This window comes from Nansenia antarctica (genome assembly GCF_963989245.1).
Source record: "Nansenia antarctica genome assembly, chromosome: 19".
NCBI classification, from domain to species: Eukaryota; Metazoa; Chordata; class Actinopteri; order Argentiniformes; family Microstomatidae; genus Nansenia; species Nansenia antarctica.
In genome coordinates this window covers 8,876,696-8,898,841 of record NC_137692.1, presented here as the reverse complement: position 1 = coordinate 8,898,841, position 22,146 = coordinate 8,876,696, and the positions used below count along the sequence as shown (strand labels likewise).

General features: G+C 42.4%; 1 protein-coding gene across 1 annotated transcript; it reads left to right on the top strand.

Moving 5' to 3' along the window:
* Positions 1 to 1,479: 1,479 nt before the first annotated feature.
* On the top strand, positions 1,480 to 10,820 carry LOC308173870 (solute carrier family 22 member 13-like; the record flags this gene model as incomplete). Its single annotated transcript, XM_080548924.1, has 9 exons — positions 1,480 to 1,854; positions 2,893 to 2,996; positions 4,762 to 4,916; positions 5,665 to 5,827; positions 6,004 to 6,124; positions 6,274 to 6,372; positions 6,458 to 6,698; positions 7,461 to 7,569; positions 10,607 to 10,820. The coding sequence occupies 9 exons, from the start codon at positions 1,480 to 1,482 to the stop codon at positions 10,818 to 10,820; spliced, it is 1,581 nt and encodes a 526-aa protein (XP_080405050.1).
* Positions 10,821 to 22,146: the final 11,326 nt, after the last annotated feature.

Below are 22,146 nucleotides of genomic sequence, written 5' to 3'. Positions count from 1 at the left end.
CGTTCTCATATGAAGAAGAATGACAAGTCATGATCCTAAAGTTAATATGATATGTTTCCAAACGCTGCAGTATTTGGTGCCATTCTCTGGGCCATAGAACTGATTTGATATGTGAAAACTGAGTCATAAGAAGAGAGGTGTCATCTAGAATGAGCTCTGCGTCCAGCACTCCTTTTCTGTGTCATTATGTTAACAATGCTTTAGCAATGGGACAGACTACCCTCAAACACGATTTCTTCTAGGCAATAACAAAAATAAAATATTAATTTCATTATCTCATTCTTTCATTTGCTCTACCTTTGTTGGTTTTGGATTTCAAAGCATGTTTCTCTTGATTATTTTTAATCAATAAAGAATGAACATATCAGCTTTTTAGCAGTTTTTTATTATGTATTCTATCATGTGTGGTTTTCCAATTGGGTTTTGCCTCAATCCAGAATTGGAGACATTAGACAGGGTTCCTTGAAAGTGTCTTAAAAGTTTTTGAAAATAGACATGGGTCATTGAAAGTGCTTGAATTCCCCTCTCTCTAAGAAAATAATAAAATTTCAAAAATGTTTTACTTAGCTCGTCAACTAGTAAATAAGTCTCTGTATTGCTTAACTTTACACATAATTCACAATATATTGTTTTGCTGTGCTGTGGTAGAGAAGGCAAGAGACCATCTAATGTTCACACATTCAAGCCTCTTTTTTTAATTGTTGTCTGAGCGGATAGTTCCTATTATATACATTGTCATCTCGATCTGTCTCAAACTATGTCGTGTTGGGTCCTTGAATTTGAGGGAATTGAGTCTTGAAAGTCCTTGAAAGGTGCTTGCTTGGTTTCTCACAGGAACTAGTGGGAAAACGTTGAATAAACAGTTAAGCGAATAGGCGGGTCCTTTCACCTAGATGAGATGTTCTGGTGAGGGCAACTTAGACCGGATGAAGACAAGCTATGTTGACGGTGATGGTATAATCACAATATAGATTTTAAAAATTCTTTATAGCATGCCAGAAATGTACAGTATGCATAGGTCATACATTTTTGTGTAACAGCCTAGATGTTAATAGTCATAAATCACAGAACAAAAAGTAATTTGTTTATTATTAGTCTCTAGGCCATTATTATAATTATGATGATTATGATTATGATTAATATTATTATTAATAATCATAATATGATGTGAGACTAGTTGCTGTTGTTGTTATTACTATTGGTATGATTATATGTTTATTATCAGTATGATGATGATGATTATTATTATTATTACTGCTACACATTAATTAGTTTACTTGAGACAGGTTTTGGACCCTACTATCAGCTAGAGATAATTGTCCCAGTTTCATGATTTCTCACAGAGATAACCTGAAGGCACGATAACCTGCCATATACAGTTTAAATATTAATTTGTTTGGACACTGTTTGAAAGGTCTTCAGATTAAGTAGAGAGCGTTCAACATTACTTGTCTTTGTAGCAACAGTATTGATCACAACATGAGCGGATTTGGACAGGTACTCACAGCGGTCGGCGAGTTTGGTGCGTTTCAAAAGCGCTTGCTGGCGGCAATATGTATCCCCAACTTCCTGGCCGGCTTCCACATGTTCAGCCAGGTATTCACAGGTCTGAACTTCCCTCATCACTGCAACACTGACTGGATCCTGGTCCCAGGGCCCAATTTGACTGCTGAACAAAAGACACATTTTACCCTTCCAGTGGACAAGGATGGAGAATATGAAACCTGTTACATGTACACTCCGGTGGATTGGGATTTGGAAACAATCGAAGCACACAGGATTAATATGACCACAAAGTGCATGGAAGGATGGGATTACGAGGCATCCAAGGGCTCTACCAGCATGGTGACAGAGGTAGGGCCTATGCGTTTTGGTGACAGAGGTAGGGCCTATGGGTTTTGGTGGCCCAAAGTGATACCCAGTGATATGTAATAAATGTATAACATATTGTGCAGGTTATTACAAAATGCGGGGGTTGCACTTTTGTCTCCTATGTCTCCTAAACAAGCAAATTGCCATTGGGGGCTTCATAACTTCAGAAGAAAGCAACCAAATCAGCATATACGTGGTCGATAGAAATACTATTTAGTTTCAACACAACATTAACGTTGGAGAATTAAAATGCTTTTCATGGTCAAATATACCATTCCATTTTTTCCAAAAGAATTCAATTGTGTTACAAAAACGTGCAACCCTTGTATTTTGTAATAACCTGCACAATATGTAATACATTTATTACATAATAAGGCAAACATTATTACATTTTGCGTTCAGGTGATGTATTACATAATGTGCAGGTTATTACATAATGTGGTGTTATTACATATCGAAAGTGACTTTTTATTACATTTTGGGATTTTGTTACATAATGTGCAGTTATTACATAATGAGGCTTAACAGGGCTTGACTGGTGAACTTTGAAGTGATCTGATTGGCTTCATTTATGACAGTTATGATAAGACATTAATATAATTGTATTTGACTTGGCTGCTAACAAACAACTTTCTTCTTGTCGCTGTCAAACATAAAACCACTATGTTCCCTCTTTTAAAGGCACTTGACTTGTTTGTCAAGCCTCAGTTGTCTAAGTGCATGGCTGGGCCCAATATTTAGCGTACATGTTTCCTGTCACTGTATATTTTATTTTAGATATGAATCTAACATTACTCTGGAGAGCAGCCCTCAGAACATGTCAACACTTAATTCAAGCCCACTACCGTATGTCTCCAAACTCTTATGTTTGCAATTTGGGAGAAATATATTCTTTGATCTTAAAACACAAATATGCCTTCTGCACTCTTACTCAAAGTGTCATGTAAGCTAGCAGCATGCCATATTGTTATTGTGCAAAGAGTGTCTCTCAATGCTCCCATTCCTCTTCTTTCTCTTCAGTTTGACCTGGTGTGTGACAATAGTGGCCTGAATGAGGCGTCACAGTCCATCTACATGGCTGGTCTTCTGATTGGAGCCTTGGTGTTTGGACCAATGGCTGACAGGTATGGGCTGAATAAACACTTGTACAGTGGGGGAAATAAGTATTGAACACATCAATATTTTGTCCAGTAAATGTATTTGCAATGAGCCTATTCAGAAATGTGCACCAGACTTTGGTATTAACTCAAACAATCCAGACAAAAAATCTGAACATTAAAGTCCATATGTAAATAAAGTAATGTGTAATTAAGTGGAATGAAATAGGAAAAAAGTATTGAACACACTAAGGGTGTATTCTCACTAGAACATTTGCTTCACTTGAAACAGAGTTTAGGATAAAATTTGCTTTGCTCTGCGTCGTTTGGAGCTGTGAGAACGCGCATTCGAAGTCGCTCCCGGAGCAAAGAACCAACGGATGCTCTGCTTGAAAAGGGTGGTTTCGCTCCGGTTAGAAACAACGCATTGAGGCTGTCCATAGGAAAACAACAGCGCATGCGTGTTGATCTGGATAAGAGCGGGACGAACGGGCAATTTATTTTTTTCTGACCAATCAGCTACCACGTCTGTTACTTCGATTGCGTATGTTACTTAATTTACATAAAGGGCTGTGAGAACGCAAATCAGATAAATAATTTATGCAACAATGTTGCAAACTCATCCACTTGCTCCGGGTCCTGATTCGGACTTTCATGTGAGAACATGACCTAAGAAAAAGCAGTACACCACAGCAAGGAAAGAAAAGGAACCAGCTGAAAACCATAACTAATTAGGAGGCAACTCTACCTCCAATCTGTGCTAATTAATGTCAGCTGGGTTAGAATATTGATGGGCTATAAAAGTTTTTTTGTTTTGTTACCAAGGTGCCACACAGCAAACATCTAATGATGGGTAAAAGCGAAGAGCTGTCTCAAAACCTTCGCAACCAGATTGTTGCAAAACATGAAAATGGAATTGGCTACAGATGTATTTCACAACTTGTGAATCTTCCAGTAAGCACCATTGGGGCATTATCCCTAAGTGGAAGCAACATCACTCCACCATCAACCGGCACAGGCACAGGAGCTCCTCGTAAGATTTCTGATCAGGGAGTCAGAAGGATACTTAGAAGAGTAGCCAAAGAGCCAAGGACCACTAGGAAAGAGCTCCAGAAAGACTTGAACAAGCCAGTGAACTACTGGGAGCAATGTACTCTGGTCAGATGAGACCAAAATTGAACTTGTTGGCTGTCACACAACACACCATGTTTGGATGAGAAATGACACTGCACATCACCCGAATAACACTATACCAACAGTGACGTTTGGAAGTGGATGTATCATGGTGTGGGGCTGTTTCTCCTCTAGTGGTACTGGCAGACTTAATATCATTGAAGGAACAATGAATGGAGCCATGTACAGAGAGATTCTTGAGATGAATGCCATCCACCAGGATGCTGAGGATGAGACGTGGGTGGACCTTCCAGCAGATATACATATGGACTTTAATGTTTAGATTTCTTATCTGGATTGTTTGAGTTAATACCAAAGTCTGGTGCAAATTTCACTTGAATAGGCTCATTGGAAATACATTTACTGGACAAAATGTTTGTGTTCAATACTTATTTCCCACACTGTATGTCCTATGCCATCTCCCTTCCAAAGTATTGAAAACCCGCCACATGGTTGTCCCATCCTTCTGTTACTCCTCCACATGGTTGTCCCATCCTTCTGTTACTCCTCCACATGGTTGTCCTATCTTTCTGTTACTCCCCCACATGGTTGTCCTATCTTTAGTCTAATGCCCTTTGTATGTTTCACAACATCAATAAAGTTATTTTGTTTCTGGCAGGTTTGGCAGACGCTTTGTGATCCTCCTCTCCCTGCTACTCCAGCTGTTGTTCGGTGTGGGCGCAGCTTTCTCACCCAACATCTACGTTTACATAGCTCTCAGATTTATGGTTGGCACCACGATTTCAGCGATTGCCATAAACACATTTGTCTTAGGTGGGTGCCCTGTCCTGCTCTTCACCTGTGTTGTCTCTTGAATGGGGGCACCCTGGTTTTAGAGGGTGGCCTTGTGCACAGCCTTTGCAGCCTTGCGCACACACACACACACACACACACACACACACACACACACACACACACACACACACACACACCTTATTAATGACCAACTCATCACTGGCATGAATGTATACCATGATAGGGTTTCAGATGTGTTAGAGAGGGGCTGGAACAAAAGCCCACAAACCCCTAAGCCAACTGTTTGATAATAATAATAATACATTTTATTTATGGGTGCCTTTCAAGGCTCTCAAGGACACCTTACAAGACTGTTTAAAACCACATATCAAAACATTAAAATCAACAAAGCAAAGTGAGATAAAAACAGAAATATCAGATAAAACAACAAACAAAATACAGGAGATCAAACCAAGTAAGCCATTGTGAAAAGGTGTGTTTTAAGACTGGATTTGAAAGTGGTGAGAGTGTCAATATTTTGCGTATGTTGGGTGGCAGAGAGTTCCAGAGGCGGGGAGCAGAACGGCTGAAGGCTCTAGATCCCATAGTAGTCAGGCGGACAGAAGGTATAATGAGTTGAAAGGCAGTGGAGGATCGGAGAGTGCGAAAGGGAGTGTTGGTGTGAAGGAGTTCAGAGAGATATGGGGGTGCAAGATTGATGCGTCTGTCAAGAGATTGATGCGTCTGTCAATCACAAACCTTTGCTTTGAATATTTCCATTCTAAAGGTGCGGAGTGGACCTCAAAGAGGGCTCTTTTCACCATCCTCGCCCATTGTTCCTTCGCTACTGGGCAGATGCTGCTGTCAGGGATCGCCTACGGGATCCGCGACTGGAGGACCCTGCAGCTGGTCCTCTCTAGCCCCGTCATCATCCTAGGTGTCTTGTTCTGGTAAAGCCAACCGTTGATCTCCCTCTACGAGCTTCTCTGTTGTGTGCGGGCAGGAAGTAGCTTATTCCACCCATCTCTAGAAATGGAATGGGATTACTGGGATTACTGTATTCATGAATATTGGCCTGTTGGTTGACTCCTCTCTGATCTTTTCGTTGGATTGTGGTGCATGTTAGGACTCTCCCTGAGTCTGCTCGCTGGCTCATGACCCAGGGCAGGCAGGACGAGGCTCGCAAGGAGATCCAAAAGGCAGCCAGGGTCAATGGGAGAGACGTCCCAGAGGCTCTGCTGGACAAGGTGATTTCTACCCAGGCAGAGCCCTAACATTTCATGTATTTATGTCAATGGAGAACGTATGAGAATATGGGACACATACAGTACATAATAGTGCCATTACAGTGTATGAATAAATAACTTTATAAAACACCAATGCATCCTCCCACAAGCTGGAAGCTGAGAGGACAACCAAAACAGGCAGCATGTTGGACCTTTTCAGAATTCCCTACTTGAGAAAACGAGCTCTCATTATGAACTATCTCTGGTCAGTATGAGCAATGACTCTGTAGTAGAAGTCGAAGTAATTGGGATAAACAACTGTAGATAACAGATCTAGTGACATACAGTACGTAGTTGCATATGGTGCATACAAGACAAGTTTGCAACACCTCTCTCCTGTCAGTGGCAGTGAGTCTAAACGTGGGTAATTTTGGCCTGGATATCTACCTCACCCAGCTAATCTTTGGCGCTGCAGAGATTCCTGCTCGCTTGGGCAGTCTGCCTCTCATCGAGCGCTTTGGGAGGAGGATATGCCAGGCATGTGCCCTGTTCTTTGGAGGAACGGCTTGTCTTGTCATTCTTGTTATTCCAGACAGTAAGTGCACCTTAACTACTCCTCCTGAGACATCTACTGCCCCCCAGCACTGCGTCTCCTGAAGACACCCGCTTTTCCCCTCTACTGTGTCCCTAAAAACTTATATTGCCCCCCTTGTACTGTTTCTCTGTTTCTCCAGTGTCTATACAAAAAAACAAAAAAACAAAACCCTGGGTTTAGAAGAAGGTTTTTCCTTCCATCAATGGCCCCGGGCCTGAGCTGGATTACTCTTCCTGCTACGACTGGTGGATTGATGATTCACTTGCTTAGTCAAATTTATTGATTATAAGTCGCTTTGGAAGGCGTCTGCTAAATGCCAAAAATGTTAATGTAAATGCCTGCCTAAAAAAGGGACTCGAAATAATGCAAGCAATTAAATAAAACTTAAATTCTATTGACTAATTTCAAAGCTGAGCAATCCCTAAATATTCCTTTTAAAATAAGTGCCTGCCTCCATTGGTGGAGATGTTGAAATACCATTGCTGATTTGTTTTTAGTGTATTTTATCTATTTTATCTGTTTTTTATCTGTATTTTATCTGTTTTTTATCTGTATTTTATCTGTTTTTCTCTTTTACCAGTGTTTTATCTTGTTATCTGTTAAGCACTTTGGGTGGCTGTTGTCGTTGTAAATTTGTGCTATATAAATAAACGTTACTTACTTACTGATTTTCCTTCCTAGTTCAATTATATTTTATTTACAGTAAATGGATCTTGATCCCTGGTATTTTATATTGCTGGTTATCTTTCTCTCCTCCCCCAGATCTTCCAACTGTGGTAACAATCATCGCAGTGTTGGTGAAGTTTGGTCTGTCCGCCTCCTTCAACATCGTCTACATTTATACAGCTGAGCTGTATCCCACTGTGATGAGGTGAGGTCATCATTAAACACTGTGATGAGGTGAGGTCATCATTAAACACTGTGATGAGGTGAGGTCGTCATTAAACACTGTGATGAGGTGAGGTCGTCATTAAACACTGTGATGAGGTGAGGTCGTCATTAAACACTGTGATGAGGTGAGGTCGTCATTAAACACTGTGATGAGGTGAGGTCGTCATTAAACACTGTGATGAGGTGAGGTCGTCATTAAACACTGTGGTGAGGTGAGGTCATCATTAAACACTGTGGTGAGGTGAGGTCGTCATTAAACACTGTGATGAGGTGAGGTGAGGTCATCATTAAACACTGTGATGAGGTGAGGTCGTCATTAAACACTGTGATGAGGTGAGGTCGTCATTAAACACTGTGATGAGGTGAGGTCGTCATTAAACACTGTGATGAGGTGAGGTGAGGTCATCATTAAACACTGTGGTGAGGTGAGGTCGTCATTAAACACTGTGATGAGGTGAGGTCATCATTAAACACTGTGATGAGGTGAGGTCGTCATTAAACACTGTGATGAGGTGAGGTGAGGTCATCATTAAACACTGTGATGAGGTGAGGTCGTCATTAAACACTGTGATGAGGTGAGGTCGTCATTAAACACTGTGATGAGGTGAGGTCATCATTAAACATTGTGATGAGGTGAGGTCGTCATTAAACACTGTGATGAGGTGAGGTCATCATTAAACACTGTGATGAGGTGAGGTCGTCATTAAACACTGTGATGAGGTGAGGTCGTCATTAAACACTGTGATGAGGTGAGGTGAGGTCGTCATTAAACACTGTGGTGAGGTGAGGTCGTCATTAAACACTGTGATGAGGTGAGGTCATCATTAAACACTGTGATGAGGTGAGGTCGTCATTAAACACTGTGATGAGGTGAGGTCGTCATTAAACACTGTGATGAGGTGAGGTCGTCATTAAACACTGTGGTGAGGTGAGGTCGTCATTAAACACTGTGATGAGGTGAGGTCGTCATTAAACACTGTGATGAGGTGAGGTCGTCATTAAACACTGTGATGAGGTGAGGTCGTCATTAAACACTGTGGTGAGGTGAGGTGAGGTCGTCATTAAACACTGTGATGAGGTGAGGTCATCATTAAACACTGTGATGAGGTGAGGTGAGGTCGTCATTAAACACTGTGATGAGGTGAGGTGAGGTCGTCATTAAACACTGTGATGAGGTGAGGTGAGGTCGTCATTAAACACTGTGATGAGGTGAGGTCGTCATTAAACACTGTGATGAGGTGAGGTGAGGTCGTCATTAAACACTGTGATGAGGTGAGGTCGTCATTAAACACTGTGATGAGGTGAGGTCGTCATTAAACACTGTGATGAGGTGAGGTCGTCATTAAACACTGTGATGAGGTGAGGTGAGGTCGTCATTAAACACTGTGATGAGGTGAGGTCGTCATTAAACACTGTGATGAGGTGAGGTCATCATTAAACACTGTGATGAGGTGAGGTCGTCATTAAACACTGTGATGAGGTGAGGTCGTCATTAAACACTGTGATGAGGTGAGGTCGTCATTAAACATTGGATTTACCACAGGTGGTATTTGTGAAATAAAATTATTTGTCAACATCTTTGACCTGTTCTGTTCTGGGTGAGGCCTACCCTCCTCAACCTGGATGGCCTCCACCCAAATAGACCTGCTGCAGCCAATATGAATCATTTGAATAATAGTTTTTTCTGTACATGCCTATAGCCAATCGCTACTTGTCATTTATCTGCCACGATTTAATTTACTTCTCATGACCAAGAATTCCTAAAGCTGCCACGCCTTAAAAAGGAGTGTAGAAAAGCTGGGAAAAAAAGGAAGGCCTGTAGATTGCATTTTCCACATTAATTTAAAGGATTTGATGAAGTAATCGAATGCTTCTCTAAAGAAAGAGAGAGAAAAAAGCATTTCTTTAATGCTGACTTCAATCTCAAGAAACAAACCAAAATAGTTGTACATGTTTTTTTTTATCAGTTGAAAAACATTTCCAACATTTTATTTTCTTGTCATTTGCTAATCTAGAAAAAGTCATCCATACATTCATCTCATCTCGTTTAGTTTATTGCAACGGTATTCTTCCCTCAGTAAAAAGTCCCTCTCACGGTTACAGATGGTCCAAAATGCAGCAGCTATAGGCTTTTAATCAGAATTAGGAAACGAGACCATATCACCCCAGTTTTAGCCTCCCTACACTGGTTACCTGTTTAGAAGTGATTTTTTACTGATCACTTTTAAGGCTCGGCTGGGTCTGGCACCAGACTATATTTCGGACATTTTAATCCCTTACGAGCCTCAGTCTCGACTGCAATGGTCCTGTCCTATTTCTTATTTTTGGAGTGCCGTTTTGGAACCAATCACTTTTTGGCTTGCCCCTCAGAACAGAGTTACAAGGGGTAGTGGTTGAAATCTTCCCCTATGAAATGAGACAACCCTTCAGACCCCACATCATCAGTAGTATCATAGAAAAGCATGGATGCTCGCGATTCATTCACAACTTAAATTTTACGCTATCAATCGATCAAACAAGTTCAAGTCAACACCGTTTGGAGTGTGCAACTGAAAAAACTGTTTGGAGGGCTATGTAGACCTACCACTTGGCCCTACCCCTGCATCCCAACATAGAATTGGGACACCCTACCCCTACATGGTGGTAGGGCCAAGGGGTGAATTGGGATTGGGCCAACGACTTGCCTGAGGATATTAGGCTAGCAAGATCTGTATTATCTTTGAAACTGTGTGAGAGATTAGCCTTTAATTGATGCTGCGCTTCTACTTTTTAATGTGTTGTGTTTTACTGTTTTCTATTAATGTTTTTTTTTTATGCTACCCTTTTATTTGTATATCTGTTATCTGTTATCTAAGCTCATTTGTAACAACATTACAAAAAGGTGCTATATAAATAAAGTTTCATATATTATTATTATTATTATTATTATTAATAATAATAAACACATGTATATTGATGTGTTTTGCCTCCAAGTATAATGTCCAGATCCCTGGTCTGTGTGTGTTGAACCCTGGCAGGCAGAGCGGTGTAGGTGTGAACTCTATGTGTGCACGCGTGGCGGGTATTCTGGCCCCTCTCATCAAGCTCCTGGAGGTTTACCACCACGCCATCCCCATGGTGATATATGGAACCCTACCCTTTATTGGTGGGGGGCTGTGCTTCCTGCTACCTGAGACCCTCAATACTGAACTCCAGGACCACGCAGACATCCCTGTGGAGAAGTCCATGTGAGTAGAAACTGTTCAGATACCTGTTTCTATTATTGTAGTTATACAGTATAAAGTGGATACCAAGATTTAGAACATAATGTATTTGCTGTGCATTTGAAAAGCATTTTCTGCAGGAAGGGTGCAACTCTTTTTGTTTTGATTTCAGGGTTCGTGAGAGGGGGAATGTTGGAAAAGACCTCATTAAGGGGAACACAGCAAAAGAGACCACAACATTGTAAACCACGACGTTGTTTGATATTACCTTTTTATGTTTACTTTTACATTAACTTTGCCTACACTGTGTTTTTCATATGTAATTATGTGTTAATATCAGATATAATGAATTGCCAAAAATGCTGTGCCTGTAAGCAGGGGTGCACATAACTGTTTTGGTCTGGTTCTCAGAGGAGCACCTGGAGATGTTGCTGGGTGCTGCTCACCCTTGACGCGGCACAGTTATCCTACAAGCTCTCGTCATCACTGCCCTCCTGACTGCTCTCATCACTATCTTCCTCTCTTTCAAACATGGTAGATGATGATGTAGGCCTACTTCTTTCTCCCTGGTTGAACCTGTGATTAGCTGTTTACATCCACAAGTCAACAGCTGGCTTTGGGTCAAAAGTCTCTGTTGTCATCTTAGACAAGTGGATGTGCATCAGGGATGAGAGGCGAGAGTCTGACAGGCAGGATCTGTACTTTGCTTTTTATTATATTATGATGTGAAAATCCCCTCTCACTTGCAGCACTGCTCAAGGGCAGAGTAAGGGACAACAGAATGACTTCCTGAATGTTGGAGTAACTATCTGGATTGCTATGTTGACCAAGTCATACACAGAGGAGGCTGCGCCTGTTACTAAGTGTTGTGTTGCCAAAACTGTGGAGGTCTTGCATTTCTTGAGGCCAAGTTGAAGGATAAAAAATAAAAGAAAATGTATCACATGACTTGAGGGATTCATAATCTGCTTTCAAACTCATGAATTAGACCTCTCAATACATCAACCATGTCCCTGTCAGCATCAGCATTTGAAACAGTCTCTTTCCTGTACTTGCCTTCACTGTCAAGCAGAAGTGTCCGCTGTCCAATAGCTACCATGAGCTCATCTTTGCATTTCACCAATAGTCAAATTCTCTTGCTGGAACCTGAGGGAACTGTAAAATGTTTCCAGTGTCAAGCATGTTGGCTAGGAAACACTGGAAACGCTCTGCACAGATATGTTTTAGGAAACTGTCATCACTTGTAGCCACTTGAATTTGAATGGCAGGTAATAGCCTCCATATTTTCCACAGTCTCTTGTCTCCATCTAATGTTGTGAAACTAGTTTCACAAAGGAAATACCATTCTCATCACATATCTTTAGTTGTTCTGTTCTTTTTGCACCCCCTTTCTGTAAATAAAAGTTTAACAACTTGACAACAGAGCGATTAAATGTCTCACAGTATGGAGCTGTCATGCGATCAGCTGACTCGGCTGTTCTCGAGGGTGTGGGCGTTTAGAGGCCGCGTTCGTAAATTACCTCATAGGGCTTTCACACCGGCAAAGAACCGTGCCGGTTCGCGTTCGCGTTCGGAAACCTCCGAACCTTGGTGCTGTCTGGCGAACGAGCCCGTGTTCATACCAGTGTAACCTGAACCATCGGCGTCATCAACGCTGGGTGATGAAGGGGCGGGATAAACACACATTTCACAACTAGATGGCGGCTACTTCACTGGAAAAGAGGATAATATCTTCCACTACAGTATCTGAAATAAACACTATTTTCTGTGAAACAAAACAAAAGATATATGCGTTCTTTTACTAATCAGCTGCTCCGTTACTGGAATAGAAATGGCTTACGAAATTCGCGTTCGCGCATGTCCGCGCGCGTGTGCGTGTGTGTGTGTGTGTTTGCTGAGCATGTGAGGAAGATAAAGAGAATAATGACACTTTTGATATTGTTTTTGATCACTAATGATTAGATATGGATTAGATTCGATTTTGTCTACTTCCTCCTTGCTGGTCTCTGCAGCCTAGAATATGACACACCCACTGACGACGTGACTGTGACACACCCACTGACGACGTGACCTTTGGAAGCTACTTAATAGCCAACTAGGTTGCAGTCAAAAACTCAAAACCAGGTCTACAAACATCAGCATAAAATCTGGAGATTCTCTCTTTACAGACAAGCTGGATGTGGCTAAGTGCTTAAACACTTTCTTTACAACCATAGCCACTAAATTAGTTAACAATCTACCACCCCACTCAGGGCGTTATGGTGTAGAGCACATCCGTGCGTTCTACAATAAACTGGGTGTACGCAAAGATGATTTTAAACTCTCCATGGTGTCAAACGATGAGGTGTTTAAAAAGCTGGGCGCTCTACACTCAGAAAAGGCCACGGGCCATGACAATATTCCAGCCAGATTTCTAAAAGACTCAGCTGCCTCCATTACCCCAATCATCACCCACATAATAAACCTCTCCATCAAACAGGGACACGTCCCCCTTGACTTTAAAATAGCAAGGGTAACCCCACTGTATAAAAAAGGAAGCAAATTAGACCCAGGCAACTACCGACCTGTTTCTATTCTTAATTCCATCTTGAAACTTATGGAAAAAATAGTTTATGAACAGGTTGATAGGTACCTTACCGAAAAAAAATCTGATGTATGAATTTCAATCAGGATTCAGAACATCCCATTCCACTGACACATGCCTTCTCTATTTGAACGACCACATCAACCATGAGGTGGACTCGGGCAAGTACTGCGGCATGGTCATGCTGGACCTACAGAAGGCCTTCGACACAGTAGATCACCACATATTGTTAGATAAACTGAAAGCAATTGGGTTCGATAGAACATCGGTGAGCTGGATGCAATCCTACTTAGAGGGGAGGGAACAGGTGGTTAGTGTGAACGGAACACTGTCCCCCCCCCCTCCCAGTGACCTGCGGCGTTCCACAAGGAAGCATATTGGGACCTTTACTGTTCCTAATATATGTGAATGACATGTCATCAGCATGTGATTGCAATTTGTTCCTGTTCGCGGATGACTCGGCTCTGCTGGTCTCTGACAGGGACATATTGCAGGTGGAAAAAGCGCTAAGCACTGAACTGAGTAGAATCTGCATCTGGCTAGCTGACAATAAACTATCAATACACCTAGGTAAAACTGAAACCATCCTATACGGATCCCCATCTAAATTCAGAAAGGCTGAACATTTTAAAATAAAAGTGGGTAACATTAATATCACAAGAAAAGAGGATATTACATACCTGGGCTCCATCTTAGAGGCAAATCTTTCCGGAGATAAAATGGCAGCAAAAGTAATCAAAAAAGTGAACCATAGAACTAGATTCTTGTACAGGATATCCTCACTTGTCAGTAAAAACACACTGAGGACCCTATCAGGAGCTCTCATTCAATGTCACTTCGACTATGCCGTAACATCATGGTACTATAGAACCACAAAGGCCCATAAAACAAGACTCCAGACAGCCCAAAATAAACTGGTTAGGCTTCTGCTAGGCCTCAACCCTAGGACACATCTAACCGCTGCTCATTTTTTTAGCCTTGATTGGCTACGAGTAGATGACAGAGTGCAGCAGCTTGCACTGGGCCTGGTCTTCAAGATACGCTACACCACAAAGACACCCAAGTACCTGTCAACATACTTCCAAAAAGTGAACAACGTCCACACATACAATACCAGAGGAAGCTCCACGAACCACGTTCAACCGCGTTGCACCACAAACAAGGGGTTAAACTCGTTTGCAAACTATGCAGTAAAAATGTGGAACGCCCTTCCTATAATCTTAAAGGAGTGCAAAACACTGCCCACCTTCAAAACCACTCTCAAAAAACATTTACAGGAGGCTGCAATCCGGAACTGGACCCTCTAAATCAAAAATCAGATTAAAAGACCCGAACTACCCACTGTACATACTTTGTGTTTTGTCCCCCGCCCCCACCTGTGGTGTATGTCCCCACCTGTCCTACCTGCTGTACATACCTAATGTTTTGTTGTATTGTTCTTCCCATGATGGATGTATATTTATCTTGTAGATAGTACCAGTTATTTGTCTGTATTATCTTGTAGATAGTACTATATATTATATATTTTTTTTTTTGTCTGTCTTACATGTAACGATGAATTGAGAATCAAGGACCCCAATTGAAATAAGCCAGTGGCTTTCTTGGGTTTTTATCCTGTTAGTTGACCTTGTATGTAATATGTACTTTCATGTACCTACTTCTGCAAATCTTCTAATAAAGTTTTCAATCAATCAATCAAAAACTGTTCTACGTTTTGGTTCGCGCTTGAGAACCACTATTTTTTGGTGCCCGCTGCGAACCAACTTTTCAGATTCCGAACCAATTGAGCTTCGGTCTGAACGCGCCGGCCGGTTCCAGACTTGGTTTGCGAACGCGAACCGGCACGGTTCTTTGCCGGTGTGAAAGCCCAGAGTGCCGGAGCGTCCACGGGACTGCCTCTTGTCCAATCAAGTTACGGGGTTCCTTTATGACTTTGAACCCAGTGTGCGCTGCGCAAATTTACAAACGAGGCCAGAATATGCACAAGGGAATCCCCGATCGCCATCGTTACGCGATTAACAACTCATTATTAACATTAACACTTTGTCATGCTTGATAATTTGTCATCTTATCAGTGATGTACTGTATGGAGAAAATCTGAATGTTTCAGTAACTGTCCCAAAAATGTTGGTAGGCTACGCTATTTTGACCACGCATGCGCACCTGCGCACCAGTTAGGTGCACCTCTGCTTATCAATTGATAGGCACTATCAATGTACGAAATGCAGTATTTATTTATTTAGCCAATTAGTTGACAGGGACAGTGCAGATTAATAAATATGTCAGTTTACAAATGAATGTAAAAGTGTCAAAATTACATCCTTAGGCCCTGGGAAAGTCTGTAAATTAGTATACTGTTGCCATTAATTATAATTCATAAGACATTATTATGTCATTTTGTAAATGAAGCTATGTTTGTTGACTTTTTAAAAATGTATTATTTAGATTATTATTATGATTATTATTATTATTATCCATATTCATTTGTGTATTATTATTATTATTACATATTTTTTCAGTTCAGATTACAGAATGATCTCTCTCTCGGGCACACTATCTACAAACCGTGCTGGCAGGCGGTGTTAACTTTGTGATGGTATTCATGCAAGCGCAGTGTCAATGTATTTTCTAAGGCACCGGGCAGAGTTGGCCTTACCTATGCTTGGGCTTTCTAAATATGGGAAAAACGGGAAGGTGCTGTGTCCCTTGTTGTATGAATAGATCTGAGTCTAAAAAATGATTGAACTGTCATTCTACCGCTGTAGTACACTGGTATTATGGTGCAGGGAATTTCTGGTTTGGACCCGGAAATTGCTAAACGTTTGACGTCAGACTTAACAACCGAATTGCTTTTAATAGAGATGTTACTATGACAACAAATGGTTTGGTGCATAGTGGTATATTAGAATATCTCATTATTAGGTCATCTGTGTTCTTAATCCTGTGTGAATCGGCCATGTCCGTAAAAATGTCAGAAAAAATTACACCGCAAATGACCTACCATAATTCACTGAACTCTTAGATCCTGTGATAATGCTTATCCCATGAGAATCCACATGTCAGTGATTTGGAGTTTATTTTCTCCCACCTTTTTCTGCAACGTGTTCGAGAACGAACCAATGCCTGTTGCACTTGTTGTTCATGAAGTGGACTTTACACAGAGCCATGACATCATATCCGGGGAAGTGTCAGTGAAATTTGAGTAAAATACAGACTTATCCCGAGCGGATGCGCCACACGAAACACAGACGTTGGAGGGTCATTTCTAAATTGCATGAAGTCCCCACTGGCAGTGGCAGTAAAGTCGCTAACAAGTAGCTAAAGTAGCTAACAAGTAACACAATTTTGGCCTAAATCAACATTCCACCATGTTAACCGAATGAGAGGTTTTGGAGTTACAGAAAGCGTAATAGTTTAAAACGTTTAATAGGTATCAAAAAGCTTGACAGTGGAGGGTCTGGGTTGCTGCGTTGCTGCGTTCAGCTCCCACAACCAGACCTAGCACCACAGTGTGAGTATTGACTGTTGTAACAAGGCCCTGGCAAGAATCGTGTTAATATAATGATTGACAGCAGAGGAGGAGAAGAAGAAAGAAGAGGAGGAGGAGGAGGTTCAAAGGTTAGATCAGATATGAGGTTTCAAAGAGGATTGGACCAAAATCCCACCTGAGATGTGCGCAAACCTTGTCAAGTCAAGTCAAGTCAGGTTTATTTATATAGCACATTTACAATGACAAACAGCTGACCAAAGTGCTTAACAGATAAAACACTAGTAAAAAGAAAACAACAAATTAAAAAACAAAAACAAGGTGCAATACAGAATACAACACGTGCAGAAATAAAAGTGCAGAAAAGTGCAGTTGTCGGGAGGCAGGCTCAACTCAGGTCAAAGGCCAGGGAGAAGAGGTACGTTTTAGCTAAAGTTTTAAAAGCCTTAGGCAGACGCTCTGGGCAGATCTGACGTGGAGGAGGGGGAGGCTATTCCAGAGCCTAGGGGCTGCCTTTGCGAAGGCTCTATCCCCTAAACACAACAGGAGAATGGTCAGAGATACCGACAGCACATATGTCATTTACAGACAGATAACCCAGACAACAAGATCGAAGGTGTGTCCTTTATCATGTTTTGGACCAGTAACAGACTGCATAAGGTTAAATGAATCAATGAGATTCAGGAAGTCCCGGGACAGAGATTGTAATTGACCACAAACATGGACATTAAAATCGGCACAAATTAGAATGTGGTCATATTTCACCATGATCCCGGAGAGGAACTCAGCAAAGTCATTTATGAAGTTCGACGATAGATGACAGCACAGAACACAGGGGACCAACTACAAGAAACGTCTGACCTCTGCGCTTGCCAACAAGGGTTTCTCCACCAAGTTCTAAGTCATGTTTTGCTAGGGGATCAAATACTTATTTGACTCGATCAAATGCAAATCAATTTATAACTTTTTAATAATGTGTTTGTTAAAAATACTGTGTTCTGTTGGGGACTGAGTGCCCAGAGTGGCCAATCACTGGCCAGCAGAGGCAGCGGGCTCTAAAACCCTAGAGCGAGAGAAGACTGACTGACTGGCAAGTTTAGTAGGAGTTACCAGCAAGGAAAGTTATGAGTGAAAAAAGTGAAAAGAATACGTATTGGCTTAATGGTCTAATACCGGAGTTTAGTTTATTATTGTTTACCAACAGTGAGTTGTGCGTCCATGATAACTGTAAGTCTTCCCCAGTATTTCCTCAGCATTACGGGTAGTTCTGTGAGGTAGTTCAGAAATGCTAGGATGTTAGCTGGGGAAATACTGCTACTGGATGTAGCGTTTAGCCATAACATGTTTACACTGTTACGGTTCTTTAATGAAACCGTAAACTTGTGGTTCTGTAAACATAAACAGAATACAACTATAAGAATACAGCATACAGATTATACTGAACATCACACATACACATCTCTAATAAACCTGAATAAGAATACAGCATACAGATTATACTGAACATCAAACATACACATCTCTAATAAACCTGAATAAGAATACAGCATACAGATTATACTGAACATCAAACATACACATCTCTAATAAACCTGAAGAAGATAAGCACAGATATGAATACATAATATCTACAAGGCTAACATATACATTTCCATGCATACAGCATATGGGCAGTAGTGCGCATGCGCCAGTCCTAACCTCACGCAATCTCCCCAACTGACAAACATTCGACTTCTAATCTACATCCATATACATCCAGTAGCCTTAATTATCTTAACACAACTCCAACTAACTTTTACATTTACTATAATATTTACTTTACCCTCTGTTAGAGCAAATTATCAATAAAGGCAGCCTGTTTCGTTTCAAGATGTATAAGAAAAGATGTTTAATATTTTCCTCTATAGAAGGAGGAAGTTTACAGGTTCGTCAGACGCATCTGAAGATTCAAAGTTCCTCGTAAAGTCCAGATCATTCATTACATCTCAGTATTTATGCACTCAGGTACCCTCAGGTAAGAGGTCCGCCCTCGGGTGAGGTCTAGACCAATCATGAGCAATGGGTGTGGATTTGTACATTGAGGAAGATGATGGGGGATGAAGGTTAAGGGGGAATCGACCCCCACTTTCTCCTAGAGACACAAAGATGTAAAAGGAATACAAAGGCCACAAACTGGTTTAGTCTGGTCCTAGAGTACTGGGTCTGGGGAAACACAAAGGTCCAAAACTGCTCTAGATGGTTTAGTCCATCTAGGTGCAGGTCAGGAGAAAAGAGAGCAATCAGGTCTTTGTAATCATTTAAATGTGTCTGTTGTCTAGCCAATGTCAAGCTTCAAGTAGAGAAACTGTTTTCATTGTGTGCCTTGTACTTCGTCCAACTCCATGTCTTATGTAAAACAGTTTCTGGTTGAAACAGTTTCAGGACAGTATTGAACTCTTTGTGTGCACATCAGACAAGAAGACATGCATACAAACATGATTTAACATGGGTGTCAATGGGAAATTGTGGCATCACCAATTTCTGTATTTTTCAATACTTTCCACCACTTGGATTTCTTAAGAATCATCACATCAACATCAGAAGGATACGACCATTCCTTACCAGAGAGGCAGCGCAACTCTTGACCCAGGCACTGGTCATCTCCCGCCTGGATTACTGCAATGTACTCCTGGCTGGGCTCCCCGCTTCAGCCATTAGACCTCTGCAGCTCATCCAGAATGCTGCTGCCCGGCTGGTATTCAACCTCCCCAAATACTCGCATGTCACCCCTCTCCTTCGCACCCTGCACTGGCTCCCGATAGCAGCTCGCATCAGATTCAAGACCCTGGTGCTTGCATACCAGGCAGCTAAAGGGACAGCCCCTGCCTACCTGAAGGAAATGGTAACCCCCCAAACCCCTGCCCGCTCACTCCGCTCCTCCACCTCGGCTGGCCGACTGGCCCCACCTCATCTACACAGCAGTCGGGCTGCCCGATCACGTCTCTTCACAACACTGGCTCCCCGCTGGTGGAATGAGCTCCCCACGGCTGTCAGAACGGCAGAGTCACTACCCATCTTCCGTCGTAGACTGAAGACCCATCTCTTCAGGTTACATCTTAACTGCTCCTCCTGAGACATCTTCTGACCCTCACCACTACGTCTCCTAAAGACACCCGCTTTCCAGTGGCGGCTGGCCGATAGAGGGCGCTGGGGCGCCGCCCCCACCTTCACTTCCTAGTTCCCCACCTTCACTTCCTAGTTGCGATTTGTAAAAGTTTTTTTTTTAAATAAACATTGTTTATTCACAAAATGCGGCTGATATTCTGTCGGCGCCTATCAGCATTCATTAAAAATCCTCCAATACAATAAACATTTTTATCTGTGTGTGTGTAAAATTCACTGTTAAAATACATAGGGGGAGGAGTCGCGGGGCGCCGGTCAATGCAAGTCTATGTTTTGTCTAATACTTTTCGCTTACACGTGAGCTGTAGCAGCGCTCCAATTGGCTGTCTCTATTTCTCGGCCGGGTCGCAAAAAATTGCGTCCTGAAATCGGGTTGTATTGCAGACAATGCATTATGCTGAGGACTTCCTACTTCCGGGGGAGCATGGATTGAACGCACGCACGAATGCTCTCCTAACAAATTAAGTTGTTTACAATGTAAGGAGGATTTATTTCTGTAAACAAATTGAACAAATGGATTAGAAGGAGGCATCTTTTGTTCCCAACTTGAGGATATTACAACTGGACCTATTACTGAAGTCAAACTTCGTTTGTGGTCGCAATCTCCGCACCGGCTGTGTTAGGCTGCTACTGTTGGTGTTTTGCGAAGCCAGAATACACAAACTCGACCTGAAGGTAAGAGAGTCAGCTAAGATAAAAGCTACTTCAAACATTTAGTAATATCGTCAGCATGGTACGTTTTCTAATGTCGTCTTTTAGCTTGTTTGTTTATGTATTCAGCACACGCACACACACACACACACACGCACACACGCACACACGCACACACACACACACACACACACACTCACACTCACACACTCACTAGAGGGGATGAAGAGGTCTGTACAGGGGGGTAGGGGGGATGAAGAGGTCTGTACAGGGGGGTAGGGGGGATGAAGAGGTCTGTACAGGGGGGTAGGGGGGATGAAGAGGTCTGTACAGGGGGGTAGAGGGGATGACGGGGTCTGTACAGGGTGGTAGGGGGGATGAGGAGGTCTGTACAGGGGGGTAGAGGGGATGACGGGGTCTGTACAGGGGGGTAGGGGGGATGAGGAGGTATGTACAGGGGGGTAGAGGGGATGAAGAGGTCTGTAGAGGGGGGTAGAGGGGATGAAGAGGTCTGTACAGGAGGGTAGGGGGGATGAGGAGGTCTGTACAGGGGGGTAGGGGGACGAGGAGGTCTGTACAGGGGGGTAGAGGGGATGAAGAGGTCTGTACAGGGGGGTAGAGGGGATGAAGAGGTCTGTACAGGGGGGTAGAGGGGATGAAGAGGTCTGTAGAGGAGGGTAGAGGGGATGGAGAGGTCTGTACAGGGGGGTAGAGGGGATGAAGAGGTCTGTACAGGGGGTAGAGGGGATGGAGAGGTCTGTACAGGGGGTAGAGGGGATGGAGAGGTCTGTAGAGGTGGGTAGAGGGGATGTAGAGGTGGGTAGGGGTGATGAAGAGGTCTGTAGAGGTGGGTAGAGGGGATGAAGAGGTCTGTACAGGGGGGTAGAGGGGATGAAGAGGTCTGTAGAGGTGGGTAGATGGGATGAAGAGGTCTGTACAGGGGGGTAGAGGGGATGTAGAGGTCTGTACAGGGGGGTAGAGGGGATGGCGAGGTCTGTACAGGGGTGTAGAGCTATTCTCATGCTAAAATCGACTGTAAATCCAGAATTTAAAGTTGATATTCTTCCCCGTGGAGCATGCCCCCATAACCTGTGCCCCACCCAAAAAAATTAGCACCAGCCGCCACTGCCGCTTTCCCCTCTACTGTGTCCCTAAGAACTTCTATTGCCCCCCTTGTACTGTTTCTCAGTTTCTCCAGTAATAAATTTAAAAAAAAAAGTTTTAGTAGAAGGCGATAATAGGGAGAAGGTTTTTCCTTCTATCAGTGGCCCCGGGCCTGAGCTAGAGTACTCTTCCTGCAACGAATGGTGGACTGCTGATTCACATGCTTAGTATTCAAATGTATTGATTGTAAGTCGCTTTGGAATAAGGCGTCTGCTAAATGCCAAAAATGTAAATGTAAATGTAAATGTTAAGACTTTTGATATGTTATGAAAGACATATCCATGATACTAGAACAGTTGAAAGAGT